Source organism: Struthio camelus, chromosome 5 (genome assembly GCF_040807025.1).
Source record: "Struthio camelus isolate bStrCam1 chromosome 5, bStrCam1.hap1, whole genome shotgun sequence".
In the NCBI taxonomy this organism is placed as follows: Eukaryota; Metazoa; Chordata; class Aves; order Struthioniformes; family Struthionidae; genus Struthio; species Struthio camelus.
The window spans coordinates 31,309,127-31,330,425 of record NC_090946.1 but is presented as its reverse complement, the minus strand read 5'-3'; the positions used below and the strand labels follow the sequence as shown (position 1 = coordinate 31,330,425).

Below are 21,299 nucleotides of genomic sequence, written 5' to 3'. Positions count from 1 at the left end.
CGCCCTATGCGATCTTATGTGCCTTCTGTATGCCAACAGCCATCTCCTGTTGACAGTCCTCGTATAATGACAGCTTTCCTTTCTCATAGCAGAGAAGCATCAGAAACAACTGTTTGCTGTGGGTTATACTCATATGAATGATGTTCTGAGGGAGCTCTTTTCTGCACCAGGAAACACATTGAAATCCCAGACAACTGAGCAGTAGAGCATGTTAGGATAACCCATTTTGTTCTTGAAAATAGATAACTTTTTTCAACATGCAGCACCAAAGGGAACACCTTTCTGTCCCATGCAATCAAAAACAGGCTACATAATTTGTTTCTGACTTTGCTAGGCAACTTAGGTGTTGCATTTGCATTTCCTCTCTCTCTAAGATAGTCTTCTACAAAATCCAGGAAGATGTCAGCTATTTCTGAATACCTTGTTTATGTATATCTGAATACCTTACGAGGTATTTTCCTACTGAGCATCATAATTATCCTTAGAAAATTCTTTTATGATTTACAGAAATAACTTGGGATACAGTGGCATGGATTCAAAAAAAAAAAGCTATTCAAAGTATGAACTCTGCTTTTCAGAGTGGAGTGGTAGTCTACAAAATATGTGAGGAAAAAATTGTTTATCGGTAGTGTATTACTCTCTCATTCACACCTTTTTATTCTGATCCAGCTCTCAAAACTGATGGTATACGTATCCTCATTCACTCTCCTGTGCTGGTTCTGCAGTCTTGATCCTTTCGCTTTGAGTTGCTAGAAAAATCCTTGCTAGAAGGTTGGATGCTAGAAAAATCCTTGCTAGAAAACCAGGTGTTTTAGGAGTAATGTTTCCATTAATCTTTTTTATTTTAAACTTTACTTTAGACCTGAAGCAAACAACAATCCCCCCGCCCTCACAAATCCAAAACTGCACTGCAGTCACAGAAATTATTGCAAAGTGTTAGATTCAAATTAAAAAAAAGAAGCACATGCTTGACCAAAGATACGGTGGGAACTCTGAAGGGACTGAGAGTATGAGAGATGCAGAATTGTAGCTGTCAGAGGTGAGGTGGAAAACAGCTGGTTCATCTCCCTGATTTCTAGTGCAGTAGATCCCAAACTCTTTTCTGTTGAGCACTTGTTGGAGGTCTTTGAATAAGTGACTGGTCACATGGCGGAGCTTTTCTGTTTCCAGCTGTTTCAGCAGATGTTCAAGGGAATGTGAGAAAAGCTGTCAGCAGACAATCTTATTGTGGGGCTGTCAGCGCATTCGTAAAACCCCATTTAGGCCATTTAAAAATATTGCACCAGTGTGAGGCTTTTCCACTCCACTTCCACAGTGACAGGGGAAACAAAATGTAGTCTCATTATAGAAGAAAACTCTATAGCAGGAGGACAGTGACAATTAGAAAAAAGTTACTGACTGAGTTAGCATATTGGAAAAAAAAAAATTAAGCAGCGGACCCAACAAACTGGGAAAACAAGCAACCCCTTGTCCTCACCCCCCTGGCTTTATTCTAAAGTTTTATTATTTTTTTGGAGAAAAGAAAACATCAAAACTGGTTATGATAAATAACCTCATTTCATGTTTCCAAAAGTTTGAGTGAAATGGTTAGTGAAAATAGAAAGGGTCTCTTCTTGTTGTTTTCCCACTTTTTTCTAAAGTATAAATGTGAAATAATATACCTTTTCTTTCATTTAGAATCTTCCTTAACTGGCACCTGATATTTCTGAGTTATGAGGGACTGCGACTGAGAGATGTGCAAATTCGTATTGTATAATTAAACTGTTAAGAACGCTGTGATTAATGGGAACTGTTCTGAGACTTAATTAAAACTTCTAAATGCAGGAAGCTAGTGCAAATAGAGCCCTCTTCTCTAACAGTCAAGAAGAAATCTTTAATCAAGAGATGAAAGAACATGTTCATGAATAAGTAATATTTTTCACATGCACCTTTCTACTCAGAAAAGCTATCTTTCTGCTGCAAATTTTAAAGACGGCAATGCTTACTGAGTCATGTACAGTGGTGCTTTTACAGTATTGCTAACTCTTGTGTTTGTCTCTTATTCAGAAGGATCTCCAAACGCTTTACAAGTCACCTGTGGAGATTATTTCATAGGCTGCCAGAACTGTGTGTTTTTTCTCAGTGTGTGTGAGAGCAACAGTCACCTCTTTAACAGAAACAACGTGGGAGCAGTAGGAAATGGTATCCTATAACCCAGATTAGCAGTGGCCAGGACAGTGCGACTTTGCACCTCCTCCTGCTGTCATGGGTCGCAGAATCAGCTGAACTTAACTCGCATTTATAGCTCACCTGAAGGGAAATAGCCTTCCCAGCATTGTGACCCAGAGGTGCCCTCTGCTGTAATGCTGCCACCAGTTCCTGCAGGATTTTCTCCCAGGCAAATTTAAGCACACTTGTGAAAATAATTTTTCTTTACTGTCAATAAAAATTATAGCCCAGGGTAAGAAAACCGGCCCAGAAAAGGGTCAAATTCCTGGTTAAGGCTTTAAAAAGTATTAACTCCATATTCTTTCTTCTGTGCATTACTTCAGTATTTTTTTGTGGATTCATTTTAGATTGGTAGTAATTATTACCACGTACTTGAGATTAGCTCTGTGCATTTGTTAGCTGCTGTCCTGCTCATTCGATTATGTGCTGATGAGGTAGAGTACTCTCTTTTCCACTCTAGTGCCGAGGTGCGGAGGGCTGCCATGCTGATCCAAGGTCCGGGCTGTTAATAGCTGGGGGACAGCGGTGGTGGAGGGGACAATCTGATCACAGAGCAGAAAAGAAACGTAGGCCCAACGCAGAATTTCTGCGGATCTTTCTTATACAGGCCAGTGTGGAAGTACCAAGGTTAAACAGGTATTTTGCAGCTTGGAGAGCAGGAGTGCGTGCGCGTTCTGAGACGGACAGCCACAATAGATACTAATCGTGTAAGGCTAAATTCTGTAGTAGTTAAATCTTTTTGTAGACAGGAATGACGAAATCTGATCCTTTTTACTTTTATCAAGCACAGTAATATTGTATTATACTTTGAAAGATCTCATTTCTTTCTCTTCCACTCAGTCAACAATGTTAATGCGATGCGAGATACCCCAACCTTTATTTTTATCGCTCCTAGGTCCTGGAATTGCTTTCGTCGTTTACCCAGAAGCCTTAACGAGGCTTCCTCTCTCTCCGTTCTGGGCTATAATATTCTTTTTGATGCTTCTGACGCTTGGATTAGACACTATGGTAAGCTGCTTTTGTTTCCCGTGCCTTTCCTCTTGCTTTGCCTATTTGTCCTGAAGACCATGAGATTACTTGCTGTTTTCCATGTGGTCAGCAAACTGCTCTGCAAAGAGAAGAATGAAACAAGGCTGTTGCTCATTTGGGTGAAACTTCAGCCTTAACATCTGAGCATTTAGTGTCTAAGTCTCTAAAAACTGTGTCTAATACTTCAGCATACCTAGTTGGACCATTTTGTGTACATAGTGTACATTGAAATTAATCCTTTTATTCTGTCTTTCAGTTTGCCACTATTGAGACTATAGTGACCTCTGTTTCGGATGAGTTTCCCAAATACTTACGTACACACAAGGCACTGTTCACTCTCGGGTGCTGCATTTCCTTTTTCATCATGGGATTTCCTATGATCACTCAGGTAACATTGCCTTTGAGCAACACTGGCTGTCCCCAGTCCCCCTCTGGTGGCCGTTCTGTTCTCGTGCAAGAAACAGTTGCATGAAATCAAGCTTGTTCCATTCAATTAAATGTGCAGGGGCATGGGATGATTTTTTGAAAGCCTTATTTTTTGGAGGCTCTGAGAGACTTTGTTGATAAAATCTCTCTGAGAATTAGGCTTTTTAAAAATTAGCTCCTAGCCAAGCATCCTCAAAGTGGTCACATAAAATAGCTATTCATTTTTTTAAAGTTTATATAGCATAGAAAACTGTACAGCAATTTTGGGTGCCTTTTCAGATATGTACAAATTAGATATATTGAAAGCCCTGAAAAACTGTGGAGTTGATGAAATTCTCGTCTGCTGTTGATAGTCTTCCTTGTTTCTTTTTGCTCACTAATTCCTCCAGTGTTGTAAACTCTTAGCAGCTTCAAGAGTAAAAAAATAACTTTTGCATCTTCTTTCGTTCATCCTTTTTTCACCTGTCTTTTCTTTTTCACCCCCATCTCATCATTGCCACACCAAATTTCCTATTCTGAAGTGTGGGAGGGATAATATTCTGCTTATCTTTGACTTGAACTGTATTACTTAATCCCTATCCTGAAGATAGGCAGTTAAATCATTTTTAACAAAGAAATGAACTGACCTTGCTACTACAGTATCCCTGGTTTAAATGGTGCTTTTGCTTTTGAGGCAGTATTTAGTGGTTACACCCTCTGCCAGTGGCAGATCTGATTCCACTTCATTCCTTGACCTGAAAAGACGGAAACCGATGTCTCCCACTTGTCAAGAGCGTTTTACTACCAGACTCAGGCATACCCTCCACTTATTTTCTTTTTGAGGTGGACTGTAATGCAGAAAAGGATTACAGTGCTCATCCAGCCAGAAGGAAGAAACAAGAGTGTGGCATGAATCTGTGGCCTGATGATGTTAGGATGCTTATGTGGGGTGGAGAGTCCTGGCCTCTGGCTCCCGTTCATTTTGCCTGTTTAGAGGCAAAATGTGCTATCCGTGCTTATAAATAGCCCAGTGTGCTTACTAGTCCTTATCAATAGCGTCGTGATACGTATAGGATGGGGATATTGTCGTATACAGGTGAACAGAGGCGGCACATACGTGCCATAAGTAATGGCTTTTTTCTCCTTTGTCCTTTAGGGTGGAATGTATATGTTACAGCTTGTGGACACCTATGCAGCTTCTTATTCTCTTGTCATCATTGCCATCTTTGAGCTTGTTGGAGTTTCCTATATATATGGTAAGGAAAAATACTGTTATTGAACAGCCTATGTAAAAGGAACATTTTTGCATATGGTAACATAAATGGCATCATGAAACTCTTAAGGAAAGAGGTAACATTTTCTTTAAAACAAAAAACAAAAAACCAAAAAACTAATCCAGAATTCAGGAACATTATTTTGAATTGAGGAGTTACGGGACTATATTACTATAGGATTCCTTTAAGTATATATATTCAAAAGACTATTTTTAGCCTAATGTCCTTTTTCTACCAGTAGCTAAAAGCTGGTGCTTAGAGATAGGTATAAAACAGAGAGCATTAAGTGAGCTGTTCTTCAGAGACTCACTCATACTCCAACAGTTCTGTGGCTCAGACTTCCTGAGCTAGAAGTGGCATCTCTGCAGTTAACAACTTTTGCTGGATTTATTTTCGATGCATGCACCCAGCCTTCCCTTTAGCCCGTGTGTGCATAACACAAATCAAGACCATGCTGTTACCCTTAGTCATTATTTATATACAGTGGTAACACAGGTTGTAGTGAACTGTATTGACACGCTGGTTTTTAAGTGTTGTCATATCTTAAACTACAAGGAAGAACTTGAGCTGGTATAAACTAGTGCAAATGCCTTGATGCGACTATAGCTATGCCAGTTGATGCCAGCTGATGATCCACTCCCAAACTTGTCCAGTGCTTCCAGGAGACTGATTCTTGGAAACGTATGATGTCAGGTGGCAGCATTAGGGAGTGTGAAGGTCTCACTAGATAAAAGGTGATTAATCTATGTCTGGAGTATGTGGCTGGCACTTGAGAGTTATCTTCATAAGCAAAGGAAGTTCTGAACCTCAATGTAAAAGAAAGCAAAGATGTCATCGTTTCTGATGCTGCTGTGGGCAGGAAGGAATTATGTATTATGTATCAGCTAGTCATAAACAATCCTAAGATTTTCTACTGAAGATGGTTATCTAGCAGGATGCTCTTTAGCCCCAGTCCCATCTCATGATGTGCACTGGATGTATGTATCTACCTAAATTGTCAGGCCCACTCTGCAATATAAATGTATGAAAAGATCTGATGTAACTCAAACCACACTGAGTTTATTCCTCTCATCTGAAATAGAAAAAGGAATTTATAGAAGCAATATGTATATTTGGAAAGGACATGGAATCAGGGCAAAAAGAGGATGATTTACTCACTCTTTGTCTTTCCTTCTCCCCCCCCCACCCCCCCCAAACTGATTTCATGGAAATACATAGGTATGTTATCCCCACAGACATCCAATCCAGTGAGCAGGCTTCAGTGGCTGTAAGCTAAGTCAGAAATGACCCAGTGAGGGAACGTTACCAAACACAGTGGAAAATGTCAAAATAATAAGTGAAGACTTTAGCCTGTTCAGATTTTGGCTGATCAAAATATTTTTTGCTTTTTATATCACTGAAATGTAAGTATTTCAATTAGAAATGGTTTAGAAGTGTAATCCCTGTGAATGAAATGGTATTGGTAACTGCTATCGGCTTTACAGTCAAATAATCTCCTCAAAGGAGCTGAGTGTAGTGCTCTGAGGTCTCCTAAAGTGCAGCCCAGAAATGGGATTATTTAGCACAACTCCTGGTTTGAAAGTCAGTGCTGGCAAGCTGTGTTGTTTCTGTGCTTCGGTTTCCATGAAGACATGCAGGAGTTGTGCATTCCCTCCCCAAGGTTATCTCCAGCTTTGGCACATACTGGCCCTGTGGAAATGCCACCCGGTACACATACCATTTAGGACATTTGTGCATGCTCTGCACTGGGGGGCCCCATAACTCGCAGACATGTTGTAGTGCGGCTGCTCACCTTTGCTCACTATTGGCAGTTAGTTAGCCACCAAACAGTTTCTTGTGTGTTTAGCTGATGTTTTCCAACAGTGCACTAGCTTAAAGCCGTGATAATTTGGGGGACAAGTTAATGCTTTTTCTGATTTTTATCTCTTTGTGATAAGTCAGTGGTTTCTGAGCTGTCCTCAGTTAGCATCACACTTCTTTCTGTGAGTCCCTTTGTTAATATCCATAGCCACAAGATTATAAAATCTAATTTGAGGGATCTTGTGACCTGTAATTGGATATCACTACTAATATATCATAAAAGGTGATGCCAGAAGTTTTTAAAGTGGAATGACTGTATACTGGTCTGACAGAAAAAAAGTTTTCAAAAGTGGTTTATGTACCTCTGACTTTCTATAGACTAGCTGAACAACCACAGGATTTACTGAGAGATGCTCAAAAGCAAATCCCCAAGACTGAGGGACGCTCGATCTTTAACGAATACATTCAAAAAATCCAGAAAAAAAAGTAAAGAACATCTTCATTAGCTATAAAACAGTTCTGTCCCCAAAGTGCACGATTAGCTTGAACTGCTGATCCTATTAAACACTTCTTGTCAATCTGGCTGTTGCACCGACTTCCCAACTTTGCTAAAATTGAAACGGTCCCGTAAGTAATGGCAAGTGGGAGTACTCAAGAAGAGTAGGGGTTTGGGTTCTATTTTTTTTTCCTCATTTTTTCTTATCCTTTTTCTTAGTGCATGTCTGAATCTATGCTGTGGTAAAAGCACTAGATGATGCTCCTTTCCTTGCTAATGTTATCAGTAGCATCACTCAGTCTGTGCCCAAAAGGTTGTCTCCTCTAAGCCATCACCATCAGCATGCAAGATAAAAATTTCTTGCAGAGAATAATAATAGCCAAAAAAACCCTTAAATCTCGGAATTGTTTTTTGCTGCATGTGTTTTTAAATAAGCATGAAGGTAAACAGGGAGAAAATACTGGATCTATTCCTCCTGTGAACACTAAGTGGCAGAAGTACTACAAACCTGCCTTTTTGGAATGACATTTTATTAGACTTGTAAACAGAACGGCAAAGACTTGTGCCTATTTTCCTCCAACAAATTCAATATCCCTTAAAATACTTTTTTTTCTGAAAATATATAGTAATACAGAATAGTTACAGCATTAGTAAGGACTTGAATAGCTGAGATAAGTTTCTGGCTAGGATGTTACTTTAATGTAATTAGACTTGGAAAAGATTGGATACATTACAAATCATTTTTCCACACTCTGTACCAACTGATTGGTAATCAACAGATCCTGGTAAAGTCTTTCATTTAAAAAAAAAAAAAAATCAGAAATTATTCCCTAGAATTAACCCATTGCTAGACTAAAGAGCTTGTATGCTTTCAGCGCCAAAAATCAATGATTTATCTTACAATCTTTATTCACTTGAATAATGCACCACAGCCACTTTTTCTGCATCAAGGCTACTTTTGTAAGGATTTTGTTCACAGGAGTACAACTTGTATATTTTTGATTTGCATGTTGCAAATAGAAGTGAAGCTGCTGCTCTTACTATATTCCTTCAAGCAGTGCTTAAAATTGGCATAATATATTTTCAAGCTCAGACAATTGTTTATTTTACACTTCACTGACACTTTTCTCTATGTACTTGTACTCTTCTCAACAAGTAGGTTGGCATGGTACTAGCAGGTGCTTTTATGATTAAATACATCTGTCCTTAGTTCTTGTTACATGTTCTGCTTGCTGAGCTTGTTGAGATTAACTTAAAAAGAGGCAATCTTAAGTTATTTCCTTGCAATCACTTGTTTTTCATTAGAGCTTGCACTACATAATCCAGCTGGATGTTGCCTTTTATTATACATGGTGGTACAGATGTTTATTCTCCAGTTGTTTAGGTTATGATGCATGATTGCTAAAGAATAGTTTAGAGCTATGGGTATTAATTTGATCATTAGCATAATTCCCAGTGGGGTTTTAAGTAACATGAGGCAAATACACTATTTCACTCAAGCAAGGGAATCTTTGTAGGAAACTGAAATTAAAAATGTATTATCTTAACTGTTTTCCTTAATCCTTCTAGTTTTTTTTTTTTTTTGCCAATCTCTTGGTGGGGAGGTTAATCATCAGAGTGAACAGTAATTGCTGCAGTGAATGTACACAATGTTAGTATTTATGAATATTTTACATGTAGCAAGATATTTAAGTGGTTATCTATCATAGTTTGCCTTCCACTTTTTATATTTCTTAAATCTGCAGCATTTATGAATATAACTTCTCACTCTCTAAAGTGGAAACAGAGACGAAACTTCATGTACTGTTTATTTCCCAAAGCCATTCAGCAAGTCTGAGCTGAGAGGGAAACCATGTACGCTCAGATTTGACCAGGATTCTGTGAACTAAAGAATTTTTTGTCTTTTACTGTGGAATTTTATGAAACTGTTTTCAATCATTCACCAGGAAAACGATGTGCACTCTGTAATCTCTACACCTGATTACATGTGTTTGACTCCTGAACTGCTAATATTAAAAAGTGGAATTAAGCTGAATATCTGTGGACAATGCTATGGGGAGAACTCAATTCTCGCTTGCTCTCTTGCTCACTTTTTTTTTTTTTTTTAAAACATAACACAGGTTTTAGCTTTTCTCCTATGGGGTATCTGCCCAAGGTGGCTTACTCTGTTCTCACTCTCTGAAGTCAGCCTTGAGCTCTGCCTCATTTCTAATAGCATCTAGCTTGTTCTTATTTTAGAGGTATCTGTAATAAAGGCGCATCAGATGATGTCAAATTTTGAACCCTTGCTACTTTTTTTATATGCTGGGCCATCTTTTTGGATAGATTCAATTCTCCTCGATATCAACAGAAAGGCTTCAAAATTGGGTGGATCAAGCCTGGGCATTATCTCTTATGTTCAGCAGCTGCAGTGGCTGGTTATAAGGGCAATGAGAACATAAAGCAACTTATTACTCTTCTAAATTTTTCCTTCCGTACTCACTGAGTTCCCTCCACCATTTTAAGCTACATCCCTGTCGCAGCATCATAAAAATTAGGCTAAATGCCATAGAATAATGTTCTGCAAAATTCAAATGGAAGAGACAATCACTTGCTGCAACAGACGAAATTGGCCAAAATTAGAAATGCTTGTATGACTGATGAGCTCAACCTGGGACCCCAAGCCTCCCTCTTGCTATCACCATAGGAAAAGCCGGAACAATTTTTGATTCTGTTTTTGTTATTTTTGGGATAAACGACTAATAGCTGTGATACTGAGTAGGGGCAATTTACCTAAACAGCTATGCAGGACAAAACGGAAAGGCAAGCTGGGTTTTACCATTAGGGCACTAGCAACCCTGGGTCAGCACACCTTTTTGAGTTGCATAGCACGGCCAGGGAGATAGCCATAGCATGCTCTGTGTCAGGGCTGGGTTTACTCCTGGGCAGAAAGTCACTGAGCTAGTTCCTCTGCTGTTATAAGGTCTGAAACTGGAGTTGTTACTAGTACACATAGCAGACCCATTGAAACACAGCAAAGCCCTTCCTGAGAACGTTAGTTTAATTAAAGAGGAGATGTGATCCGTCATACCACAGAATAATCTTTAAAAGATATAATGACCCTTCACATAATTTGGGGAAGTACAGTTACATTGTTATCTGATGTAAGTAAATACAGCCGAGGAACCTGGCATCACCCCTTCAAAGAGAAAACAAACTTCATTTCACTCTCTTCAGTCCTGTGGCCGGTTTCTCACTTGCTTTCTTTCTCTCTCTCTCCCTCCCCCTTTTTCCCCTTAGGTTGTACTTCTGCCTTAACCTTTGATTGTATATACTTCATAGAAAAGGTGGGGGGGTATTCTCAGATTTGAGGACAGATCCTTAGCGAGTCAAGGTAGTGAACCTATGGTGATAAATAAGATGTGACAGGTATGAAGGCGCTTGATAATATTTTCACTTTTGCAAATACAGATGAGTGTAAAATACAAAAGTTCATGGGTGATGATAATTGAATTCAGTGAACAGAGTATAGGTTGTCAGTACCAAACATGATCTAAATATTTTTGTTTAAAACCAAAAGAACGTTGTCCTTGAGCTTCCAAAAATAGAAGGCTCTATTTTCTGTGGAGTACAATGCAGGACTGAACGTTATCCGTGGATGTTGTCATGGCACTGAACTCGGATGCCAGGAAGAAATAGCTGAAATATCATTTTCCAGTCTTGTGCGTTTTAGTTATTCGAGTTACTATATAGGTGCAGTCAATACAACAACCTGAAGAACTGGCATTAATACATTGATCAATTTGCTTGATCTAACAACATAAAACAAAACTAAAAATCTTTATAGATGCTCTCTAATATTTCTAAGTATTGCTTATATATTAATTGAAAAATAATAGGACATTATCAGTTTCAATGCTAAATGATATGATCGTGCCCCAATCAAATGGTAGATGTAGAGAAACTCAGATACTGTCTGTGCTGAAATAGGTATGCAGATGACGATTTTTAATGACTGCGTATGGCATGTTTAAATTGTAGTTTGTTTTAAAATTATTATTACATTTATTAGTGAGTTCATCTTTACAGTGAAATACAACAAACGAATATGAATAGAATTGCAGCTAATCAATACACTCTATTAATACATTAATCTGAAACACACTGGACACTGGTCTCCATGCACCAGCTAAATTTACTTTAATGCTTAGGAAGCAAATGTTTGATTAGAATTATTCCCACCGTAATATTCTCACTTCTTGCTGTATGCTGAGCTCTTCCATTGAAGTTTTCAACCAGAAAGTCAAGAGTTTGTTATTATAACTAGACACAAGGGAGACAGCAATAGCTTTGCAAATTGCAGCTGGTTTCTTTCCTCCCTAACTGTGTTTACATTTGCTATTTACAGGATTGCAAAGATTTTGTGAAGATATAGAAATGATGATTGGATTCCAGCCAAGCAAATTCTGGAGAGTCTGTTGGGCATTTGTGACTCCCACTATTTTAACAGTAAGCAAAAAATTTCTGAATATTGTCTTCTAAGATTTTATTGCTGTTGTTAATGCAATAAAAGTTGTTTCTTGATCAATCATGATGTTTCTGAGCAGTAGTAATTGGATTTTGGTTGTTAATTGGCCAGATACCTAGGCACACGCATATACAGATGCTTGTGTTTTTGCATGTGTATAGTAGACAAAACGGAGCATAAGTGATGGTACTTTGGTAGAGAGGGATGGTGAGTCTCCAAATGCTGCTGCTATATTCTTCCCCTGTCTGTACAAAATGCTGGAAGGGCAGCCCACTGCACACCAGTATCTTTTGACTATTGTGTATCTGGCTATTTGATATATATGTGTGTGTGTGTCTCAGAGAGAGAGACTGGGAGAACTATTTGGTCCTCCTGTCTTTTCTCAGGCTGAGTTAGAGAAAAACACTTTGTTGCATCATAAACTACTTTGAGAGAGACATGCTTTGGAAAGACTTGAGTGGAAATTTGAGTGACAAAGCTTTACCAACAAAATACGGAGATGCTATGCAAAGGTTGAATGGCTATGTCTTCTTTTTGATAACAAAAAACAAAAAAAACCCTTTCAACTTCTATTTTTTAGAAAAAAGGAAGTTTGATTTCCAAAACCATCAGGCATCAAGGCACGAATGTGCGGGGCACAGATATCTGCCAGTTCTTTCTTCAGGCTTTGAAAGGTGTTGAAAGCAAGCACCAGTTGACATTCAAACACCTAGAAGCTTTACAGAGTATATTTTAGTGTGGGAGAACTGGGGGCCTCGGTATTTCTTTTTTATTGTTAAGCCTGGCCTCCCCTGGCCCACAGGGAACAGCAAATGTTTCCCTGGATGGATGCGCTCAGGCCCTGTGAGTTGCTGCCCGGCTCCTGTCTGCAAGGGCAAGAAACAGGTCTGGCGGCGCAGAGAGCAGCGTGATGCCCTGGGGCTTCCTCTCCTCCTGCTCTGGGGTGGTGGAGGCCCGGCGGCGGCGGCTCAGCAGGACGGGAAGCAATCCCTTCCCCGTGCCGCGAGGTGTCACAGTGTGGCAGCAGTTCGCATGCATATTACAAAGGAAACAGTATTTTGGAGAGAGAAGCAAGGATTTTTCTGGGGCTGTCAAGGTTAATGTGGAAACAGAGCTTACTTGCACGTGCTTCGTTTAAAAAAAAAAAAAAGAAAATTCTTTTTAGAAAACTGAAGTTTCTTTGTATCCCTCCCCCCCCGCCACCCCCGCATCCCCCCAAGCTGGAACAATGCTAATGTTAATTCCCTTTCATGCTATGCTTCTATTTTAGATCACCAGTTAATTTAAAAGATTGAGCGCTCTCAATTTTACAATTGCTAAGCATGTTTTCTTTTTAGGTCCAAGAGTCAAAATGTAACTACTGTATCTATGTTGAGCAGCTGACTGCAATACACAATGTCTCCTCTGTGCTTTTACCTAAATACAAACACAATCTTTTACTGTGTACCTCTGTTATTTTTGGCACAAGAATGAAATCATTTCTCTCAGTAAATTGAACAGCTAAGTCAGAATAAGACAAGCGGGCCTTCCTTAGCCAGTGCTTTATATTGAAAGGAATGTATTTTAGGGCTGGACTCAGATGTGGCAAGATTCTCAGTATTTATTTAGGGTTTTAAAACCTTTTTCTTCTACAGCAATACTACATATTTCACAGTGGTGTTTATATCTGCAAGGTAAGAATAGTTACTAGAATTTCTGGAAGGTCAGACGTTTTGAAGCAATGATAAGTCAGCTGGGTAAGGTAAAGAAAGAAAATGCTGTCCGTAGTCATTTGCAATCGCTTCTTCTAGAGAACTAATGTTTCTGCTTATGTCCTGGAAAGTTCTCCTCTGTACTGACCTTTAGCCAATAACACTGGTAAATCTTTTATTCTAATTTCTGAAAAAGTTTTGTTCCTCAGATAAAAGCTGGTGACTTCTTTCAGCTATTATTACTTCAGGAATGGGGTGATCTTTTTCTGAAAACTGAAAAAGGTTTAGATTTTGCAGATAGCAATACGTGGGGGATAGGAGTAGCCTGTTTTGCTGAGCTCAACAAAATCCTGGGTTTTGATGAAAAGAAATTTTGTAAGATGAAAACAGTTTCTCAAAACAAGCAAGTGTAATGAAGACTGCTCACCTTCCTGCCCAGATGTTCTTTACCAGTTGTCTTAACTGAGACATAGTATCGCTGCGCATAATAAAACAGATAGGTTTATCTTATCTATCTAGTGGCAACTGTTCTTTGATTATGACAATATGTAGCCATAGTCTGTAAATCCATTTTTGAAAAGTTCGAAGACATAGTCCTGTTCAATCAATAGCATTAGGATGCGTAAACAGGAATATGTATTTTTTATCTCGAGGGCCTTGTTAAACGTGAAGGTGTGTGCACGCAGCTTTTTGTTGGTTTGTTTTCTTTCCCCCCGCAATGGCCGTTTTCAAGGTCCTGTCATACAAGCATTGTTACGCTTCTGCAGGGAATTATAGTACTTTTCGGCAAATAGCTTCATTTCTTTACTGATCAGACTTGCACTCTTGGCTACTAACAGTAATCAGAGCTAGGGAATAGCAAACTTTGGTCTCTCATGGAAAGCAAACAAGGTCAGCTCAAACTTGCACGTTCTGTTGCTGTTATTCCCTCAAAATGTAATATTTTGTCAACTTACAGTGAGAAATCATTTGATACTAATCAGTCATGATTCAATTTTTATGTAATGGAAATAGACAAAGCAAAACCAAGCAATATATTTTCTTCTATTATTGCCCCTGTAAAGCTAATACTTGTTACCTTGGAGTAGTCTAATATTAGACTTTCAATTATTTCACATCTCTGGAAATAAAACTGATCGTTTTCATATGTGCCTTCACCTAGCTGTACTGCTATAAATCTTCTGCAGGCAATTATTGTGAGCACAGGCATTTCCCGAAAGTTACTGAATTATGCACAGATGTAAGCAGATGTATTCCTATTCATACAGTAAGTGAAATGGAGTAACTTAGCATAATCACATTAGGTAAAACTGCCAATAGAGCATATAATAAAGCATGTCACTCTAGGGGCAAAATTCTAATTTCAATTCTTCTGGCATAAATACTGTGATTTTGTGGTTTTGCAAGTTTTATGTAAAACTTATTAGATTTTTGACTCTGACCTGTTCATTACAGTTTGTGAGAACAATCTGCTTAGAGGTATGTACTTTTATTTTTATTCTATATATATTAAGTCTGTGTGGGGATACCTACCATTTGTTGCATAACAGGCTTGTATTACGTATTCCAACAATTATTTTCCTTCCTTGTTTCCAGTTTATTCTCTGCTTCAGCTTTTACCAATGGGAACCGATGACTTACGGAGCTTACCACTATCCAGGCTGGTCCATGGTGCTCGGATGGCTGATGCTGGCCTGCTCGGTTATTTGGATCCCAATTATGTTTGTGATAAAAATGCATCTAGCACCAGGCAAATTTATTGAGGTAATTCCTTTGTCTTTTTTCTGCTTAAAAATATGGTCACAGGAGACTCTCTTATTTTGCACTGATTTTTTTTTTTTGTGATATTGAATGGCTAATGGTGCTAAGACTAGTTTGTGGTGAACTAGTTTTTGTGTTGCAGAGAGATGCTCGGCTGATTTAAAATGCAGCCCTTCTATGCCCTGTTTCTCAGCTAAATGCTCCTAAACTGTTTAGTGATTGAGTTTATGAGAACTAGAGGAGCTGCAAATTTCATAAGCCCTGGAACGGTGTCACTATTAAAGAGCTGTTTTCCTAGCTTTCTTGGCCTCTTTTGCAAAAGCAGCGTGTGGCCGTCGGAAGCATCAAGTGTTGGTGCGTACCGCGTGTTAGCAAGCCTGACAGCCAGTGCTAGGAGACATCAATTGCGAGCCCCCTGACTGCAAAAAGCCAGACCATCAGGTACCCACGTCACCTTAGGTGGCTTCCAGAAAGTTTTGCCATTTCATGCAGTTCAACAATTAGAAATAAGGAAAGACCTCATGTTCTACTGCTCAAGCTACATACTGTAAAACTTGGCTGACAATCTTTGTTTTTTTCCCCTCCTTTTCAGGTCTTTTTAGGTCTTTTTTTTTCTTGAATAAACTGATCCTCTCTGGCATCTGGGCTTAAAAATGCTGGGTGGCACTTTGTTTTTATTCTGCTTTTGTAAATCCCATTTGTTTTTGTAAATCTGATTCCTGCTGCTTCCGCTGCCGCTCAGAAGATGTGGCGCTGTCCTTCAGCTCAGTTTTGCTGTGCCCAGCACTGCCTGCCACCCTGGCTGCCACAGCCACCTCTTCTCAAGGTGTTCCCAACCCTCCTGGCTCGCCTCAGCTCCTTATGGGTGCTGTGCAGGGCCGTCTCTCCCATGTCAGCATTGCACCCCTTCATTGCCTTCACCTTGTCATCTGAATAAGTGCAGTGCTGTTTTTTTTTTTTTTTTTTTGCCTTTGAGGCTTTCTCAGTTCTGCCCTCTCCTTGCTGCATACTTCTTGGGATAGAGAGCAGACATGCATCTCCCCTTTTCATATTCATATTCATCCTTGCAGTTCAGCTCTGCTGTAATATCCGTAGGGGGCTCTTATATGCCTAAAAAATGAAAAAGAGAGAAAATGTGCTAAAATAGAATCTTCTTTTGGTCTCTGTGTGCCACACTCCCCATGCCTAAGGGAAAAGTCCACGCTTTTCTGTTTCATATAGAGCAAAGGAGTTTAACATTAAGCGGTAGGACACCCAAGGGCGACCACCCAAGTGGCACAGTTGGCACTAGGCAATGAGGCAACTAGTCTAAAGGGCCGTTCAGCCCTTGTGTGGAGCATATTGGAGTGCGCAGGTCAGCAGAGATAACTGCTCCTGCTGGAAATGAGCTAATAAGAAAGGAGACTTACTTGCTCGTCACCTCTTAATTTTCAGCTGATGCCTAGACTATGGGCCTTGCTTAGAAATAAGCACTGTTACAGTTGGCCTTCCATTTTTTTGCACAAAGCAGTAATTCTGTTCCCGTCATTGAGACGCGTTGCTCTGTTTCTAATCATCTAACTTATCTGTGTGGAAGTGGCGTGTACATTGCCTTAAAAAATAGGGTGCTCTTCTTGCTCTCCCTCTGGTAGCACACTAAGAGAAACGCCCAAAAGTGGCATCTGTTTTGAAGAGGCTTTTGCTGAAGCTATTTTAGCTTTAGCCTAGTATTTCCTGAGCACTGAGTCTGCTGCATAAGTTTATTATGGTTGATTTGGGAGGTAAAGGTTGCAAACCAGTAATTAAGCAGAAATTAAAATAACTGATACAGAGGTCTGATTCACTTTATTAGGTAATAAACATATAATTGTTCCCTCTTAATGCATCAGAAATATGTTTTCTTTCCTTTTTATTTATAAATATGCCAATCAAATTATATATTTAATAAAGAAATCATTGGAAAGATTAGAAGATTTTTGTTGTTTGCCAGGTTAACATTCTCCTCTTTCTTTTTCCTGCAGATAGAAGTGAAGCATTTTGTCATATCAAAATTAAAATCTTTGCTCATTCATAACAGTGTACTTCTTTTTGGTCATTTGTATACTTTTGGGAAATATGCTAAACAAAAATCCAATTATTTTAATGCAGTTACCCACTGCTTAGATGATTGGGCTAAGTGATTGAGCACATGTCCTTCAGAAAGCTAGGCTAGCAATCTGTAGCGGTTGCTCTCAGTTCCCTTCATATGGTGAGGGGGAGAATGTATAATTAAAATCTGGGCACTTTATCCTCTATTAGTCTTGCAAACTTTGTGCAAAACACCAAGCAGTGGAGCATTGCAGGGCCATTGTCAGTAAACTCAAATGAGCCTAACCTTATTTCTTCTGCATTGTAATTCTGCTCTATAATTTCAAATGAGACTATCTTTTCTCTCCCCCCACATTGCAGCGGCTCAAGCTGGTGTGTTCTCCACAGCCTGACTGGGGTCCGTTTTTGGCCAAGCACCGCGGTGAACGTTACATGAACATGGTTGATCCACTGGGAACCTCCTCCCTGGGACTTAAGCTGCCAGTGAAGGATATAGAACTGGGGACCCAGTGCTAATAGTTATTACACTGGTGGCAATAACATTGTCAGCCTTTTTGGATACTTTTTTCCAGCATTCATTTCCCAGCATTTCTTCTCTTCTTTCTCACAGTGCCTGAAAGTGGTTGCTTAGAAAGTAGGACTTACCGTCGCATGCCATAGTGAAGAACTAGCTAGACCACTTTTGGGTGTACGTGATGCCCGTGACATATTCTGTGCCCTGTGAAATAGCAAAAGCATGTTACACAAGAAGCTGCATCCCAGTTTTTGTCAGGTGATGTAAAAATAAGCAAATAAAAAAAAAATCTTTTAAGGGAATTTAAAGGGATGAGCAAAACTTAACCAATTTTGCACAAGTTTCCTTGTAACAGGTAGCCGTGATGGGACTAGGATTTTGTTAGCAGTGAAACCAAAAGGAAGGTCAGCCCTTTAACGGGATGCAAGCGAGGCAAGAGGGGGGTCTCCAGGCCAGGCTGGGGTCTTCTGCAGCTCTGGCGTGGATCCAGAGCGAGGCCATCCGTGTCAGCAGAGTTGCTCTGTCTACACTGATGATGGCAGGACGTGGCTCACGGTGTCTGCCCGCTGCTTTTATAAGCAAGGATCATACGGACTTTGAGGACTCGTTACCTAAGCAAGGGGAGAGCCTGTAAGGCTTACACTAGTATGTGGAATCAAACAGAAACACAATGATCCCATTTGATCGTTTTGAGTAGAAAAATACAAGCAAACTTTAAAATAATCACTTGAGATTGGAACTAAACTGTCCCTGAGCCTGGAAAACGGTTTTGAAATAGTGCCAAACTGAATGGGCATCACAGTTTTAAGTACTTTCATATGTTTCTATTAATAATTTGATATTTGCCTTTTCAATCAAAAATGCCTCCTTTATACCAAGTGTCGAAAACCTTGCTCCATTGGCAAACTGCTTATACAGTAAGTGCAAGCACAGTTTTATCCACTTAACTCCAAAACTCTGAACATAGTTTTCCTTGTTTCTCTGCTTTTGTTTGCAGTATCTCCTCAAGAAGCCATCATATAATTTGTGCCTAATTTTGTATTCTTACAGTGGTAAGTGTAGTCTAGTTACCACCTGACAACAGTTATTAGAAGTTAGATGTGCTGTTCAACTTTGTGACTCCCCAGTCATTCTCCTGTAAACATCTTTATATAACCTTTAGATGTATTCTTCTCTTTCAACCAATGGGGAAATAGCAGAACCCCAGTTGTCTATATATTATATATATAGCACGTAAATTCTTCTACAAAGCAGTGTTCTCTCTGGAATGTACGTAGTTTATCTTTTCTTTTTCTTTCTTTCTTTTTTTTTTTTTGCATTTAAAGTGTTTTCATTAAAGAAAAAACTAAAAAAACCAACAACTAACCACTATAATCATCCACATGGATGCAACATTAGATGCACAAAATGTAATGGTGGTGGAAGAGGACAATTTAGTAGATGGCCATTGCATTGCAATAGGACTTTCTAAATCATTACCATTTAGAAAACAGATATATATGGCGATATGAGTGTTAGACTTAAATAGTTATATTACCTAGTAAAGCTCTAGTAAAAATAGAGCTTTTAAGAATCAATTTATTTAACTGAATAGCAAATTAGCCCAATTTATTGTAAATGCACTAGAATGAGGGAGAAAAATATATCTTCAATAATTGGCAAAAACGCAACCTTTACTATCTTGTTATAGCCTATACACACACACATATATGATATTTTTCAACAGTGATCAGTGTTCACGTAGTGTGTGCTAGTGATGTTGTATGTCCCTATAAGTATCTTATCAATCCGTGTAGAGATGGTGAGCTTACAGTAGTTTAGCCTGTTTTTTCCCTCCCCGCCCACACTATAGTAGTAGCCGATAAATGTTCTTTCCTTTCAGGGAGCTGTTTCTATCCCGTTCTTTTTTGTCTGTCCGTCTGTCTGTACATTACAGGGTCTCAGGTAACTCTTCAGTTAACGTGTGTCCGTAGATCAGTAGACATAGTGTTTTCATCCTGTCGAAGAAAACAAAACAAAAAACCTAAACCTTAATGCAACTCTTCCACAATTTATTAACTTCCTTTCTGTGTGCGTGTGTGTGCGCGTATATATATATGTATATTAAATATATTAATCATTTTGCTGAACTTCCTCTTCCACGGGGGAACTTAGTGTTGCCAGTCAGAGGCACTGCTGGAGACGTTTAATCCTCAGGCGAGGACAGATTTTGCAAGGCTTGTGCCCCAGGGGCCCCGCCAGCGCCCGCCTGGCGCAGCAGCACCGCTCGGACCTCTGCAAGCATCGCTGCCTTAAAGCTGCGCCGGCTTCTTTTGGCTTTGCCAGCCCTTTTCACAAGGGGAGCTGCTATTCTCCCCTCTCCTGGGTTGTTGTTTTCCTGGCAGAGCAGGTTGGAGGCGCCACACTCTGCTTGATGCGATGAAGCTGTATAAAGACAAGGTGGCCATTGACGCCCGTGTGGCAGTGAGGCTGAGCAGACTGTGCTGCGCAGGAAAATGAATTGCAGGAGTTCTTTCCACCTGGAAAGGTGAAGAAAGGAACCTAAACCAGCTAGCACCATCTAGTGGGAATTGCATATTTTTGTCAGGATGAATAGCTTTAGGTGTCTACCGTTATCATCTAAAGTCTTGGTTTGATTTTTGGAGTCCAATCCTGTTTTGCTGGGATTAAAAAAAACAAAACAAAAAAAAAAACAAAAAACCAAGCCCCAAAGTGTTTATAGGCTTTGTTCTTAAAACAAACAAACAAACAAACACACACTCAAATCACTTAATAGTTCTGAATCCTTTCCCTTCCCAATTTGTTATCTCAGGATGTGTTTGAACCAGGATTAACTAACTGCGGTAAAATTGCCTTGGTGTAAGCATGTCAATTACTGTCTATTTAAGTGCAGAAGGGGTGTCATTTGGAGGAATACTGCTGGGTTAGCACATCTTTCCTTTGGCTTGGATTACTAAAACAGAATGCATGTGAAAAATTGAATTGCTTTCCATGATTTAGGTAATTAATCTGCCTGCATTTCATTTAGGTGTTGTTCCTGTGCCTGTGGAAGTCATTAGCACAGGATTAGGCCTGACTCTGAGACTCTGAAAACAGGTGATAGGTTTTGATTTTGTTTTAGTTGATTTTATCTTCAGCTTTAACGTCTAAACCTGGGCTTGCAAAGACATTTGGAGTGGGGAAGAAATGAGTACAAAAATCACAGAAGAATTGAAGTTTTTCACCGTAAATTAAAAGTGGAAAATTTTCACACCAGGCTTTTAAAAAGTATTTTACTCGTCAAATCTGAACGTTGAGATTAAATTAACCAGCAGTGTCCTCTTTAAATGAGAAGTAATCTTGCAGTTTGGGAATGTACTTCATTTATCATATTCTAGAAAAGTTTGCATGTACTTTGATAGTTTTCTAAAAATAAATTTAGTATCTAAGTAAATACCAGTAAAGGTCTTTTAAAAAGGAGGGGAAAAAGCCATATTAGTAAAAATGTGATGTACGTACTTGCAGATCTATCTTGTGAGTAAAAAATGTTCAAATTTGGTGAGAACTA

At 39.3% G+C, this 21,299-nt stretch overlaps 1 protein-coding gene across 1 annotated transcript in view; it reads left to right on the top strand.

Annotated features, from left to right (window-relative positions):
* The window catches only part of SLC6A5 (solute carrier family 6 member 5), a 34,853-nt gene extending 14,433 nt beyond the window's left edge, over nucleotides 1-20,420 (top strand). The window contains exons 9-14 of the mRNA XM_068944062.1: nucleotides 3,104-3,216; nucleotides 3,494-3,625; nucleotides 4,799-4,898; nucleotides 11,600-11,700; nucleotides 15,007-15,174; nucleotides 17,599-20,420. Of these exons, the coding sequence (XP_068800163.1) occupies nucleotides 3,104-3,216; nucleotides 3,494-3,625; nucleotides 4,799-4,898; nucleotides 11,600-11,700; nucleotides 15,007-15,174; nucleotides 17,599-17,754 (770 nt within the window). The 3' untranslated portion in view covers nucleotides 17,755-20,420. The remainder of the gene's footprint in view (nucleotides 1-3,103; nucleotides 3,217-3,493; nucleotides 3,626-4,798; nucleotides 4,899-11,599; nucleotides 11,701-15,006; nucleotides 15,175-17,598) is intronic.
* Nucleotides 20,421-21,299: the final 879 nt, after the last annotated feature.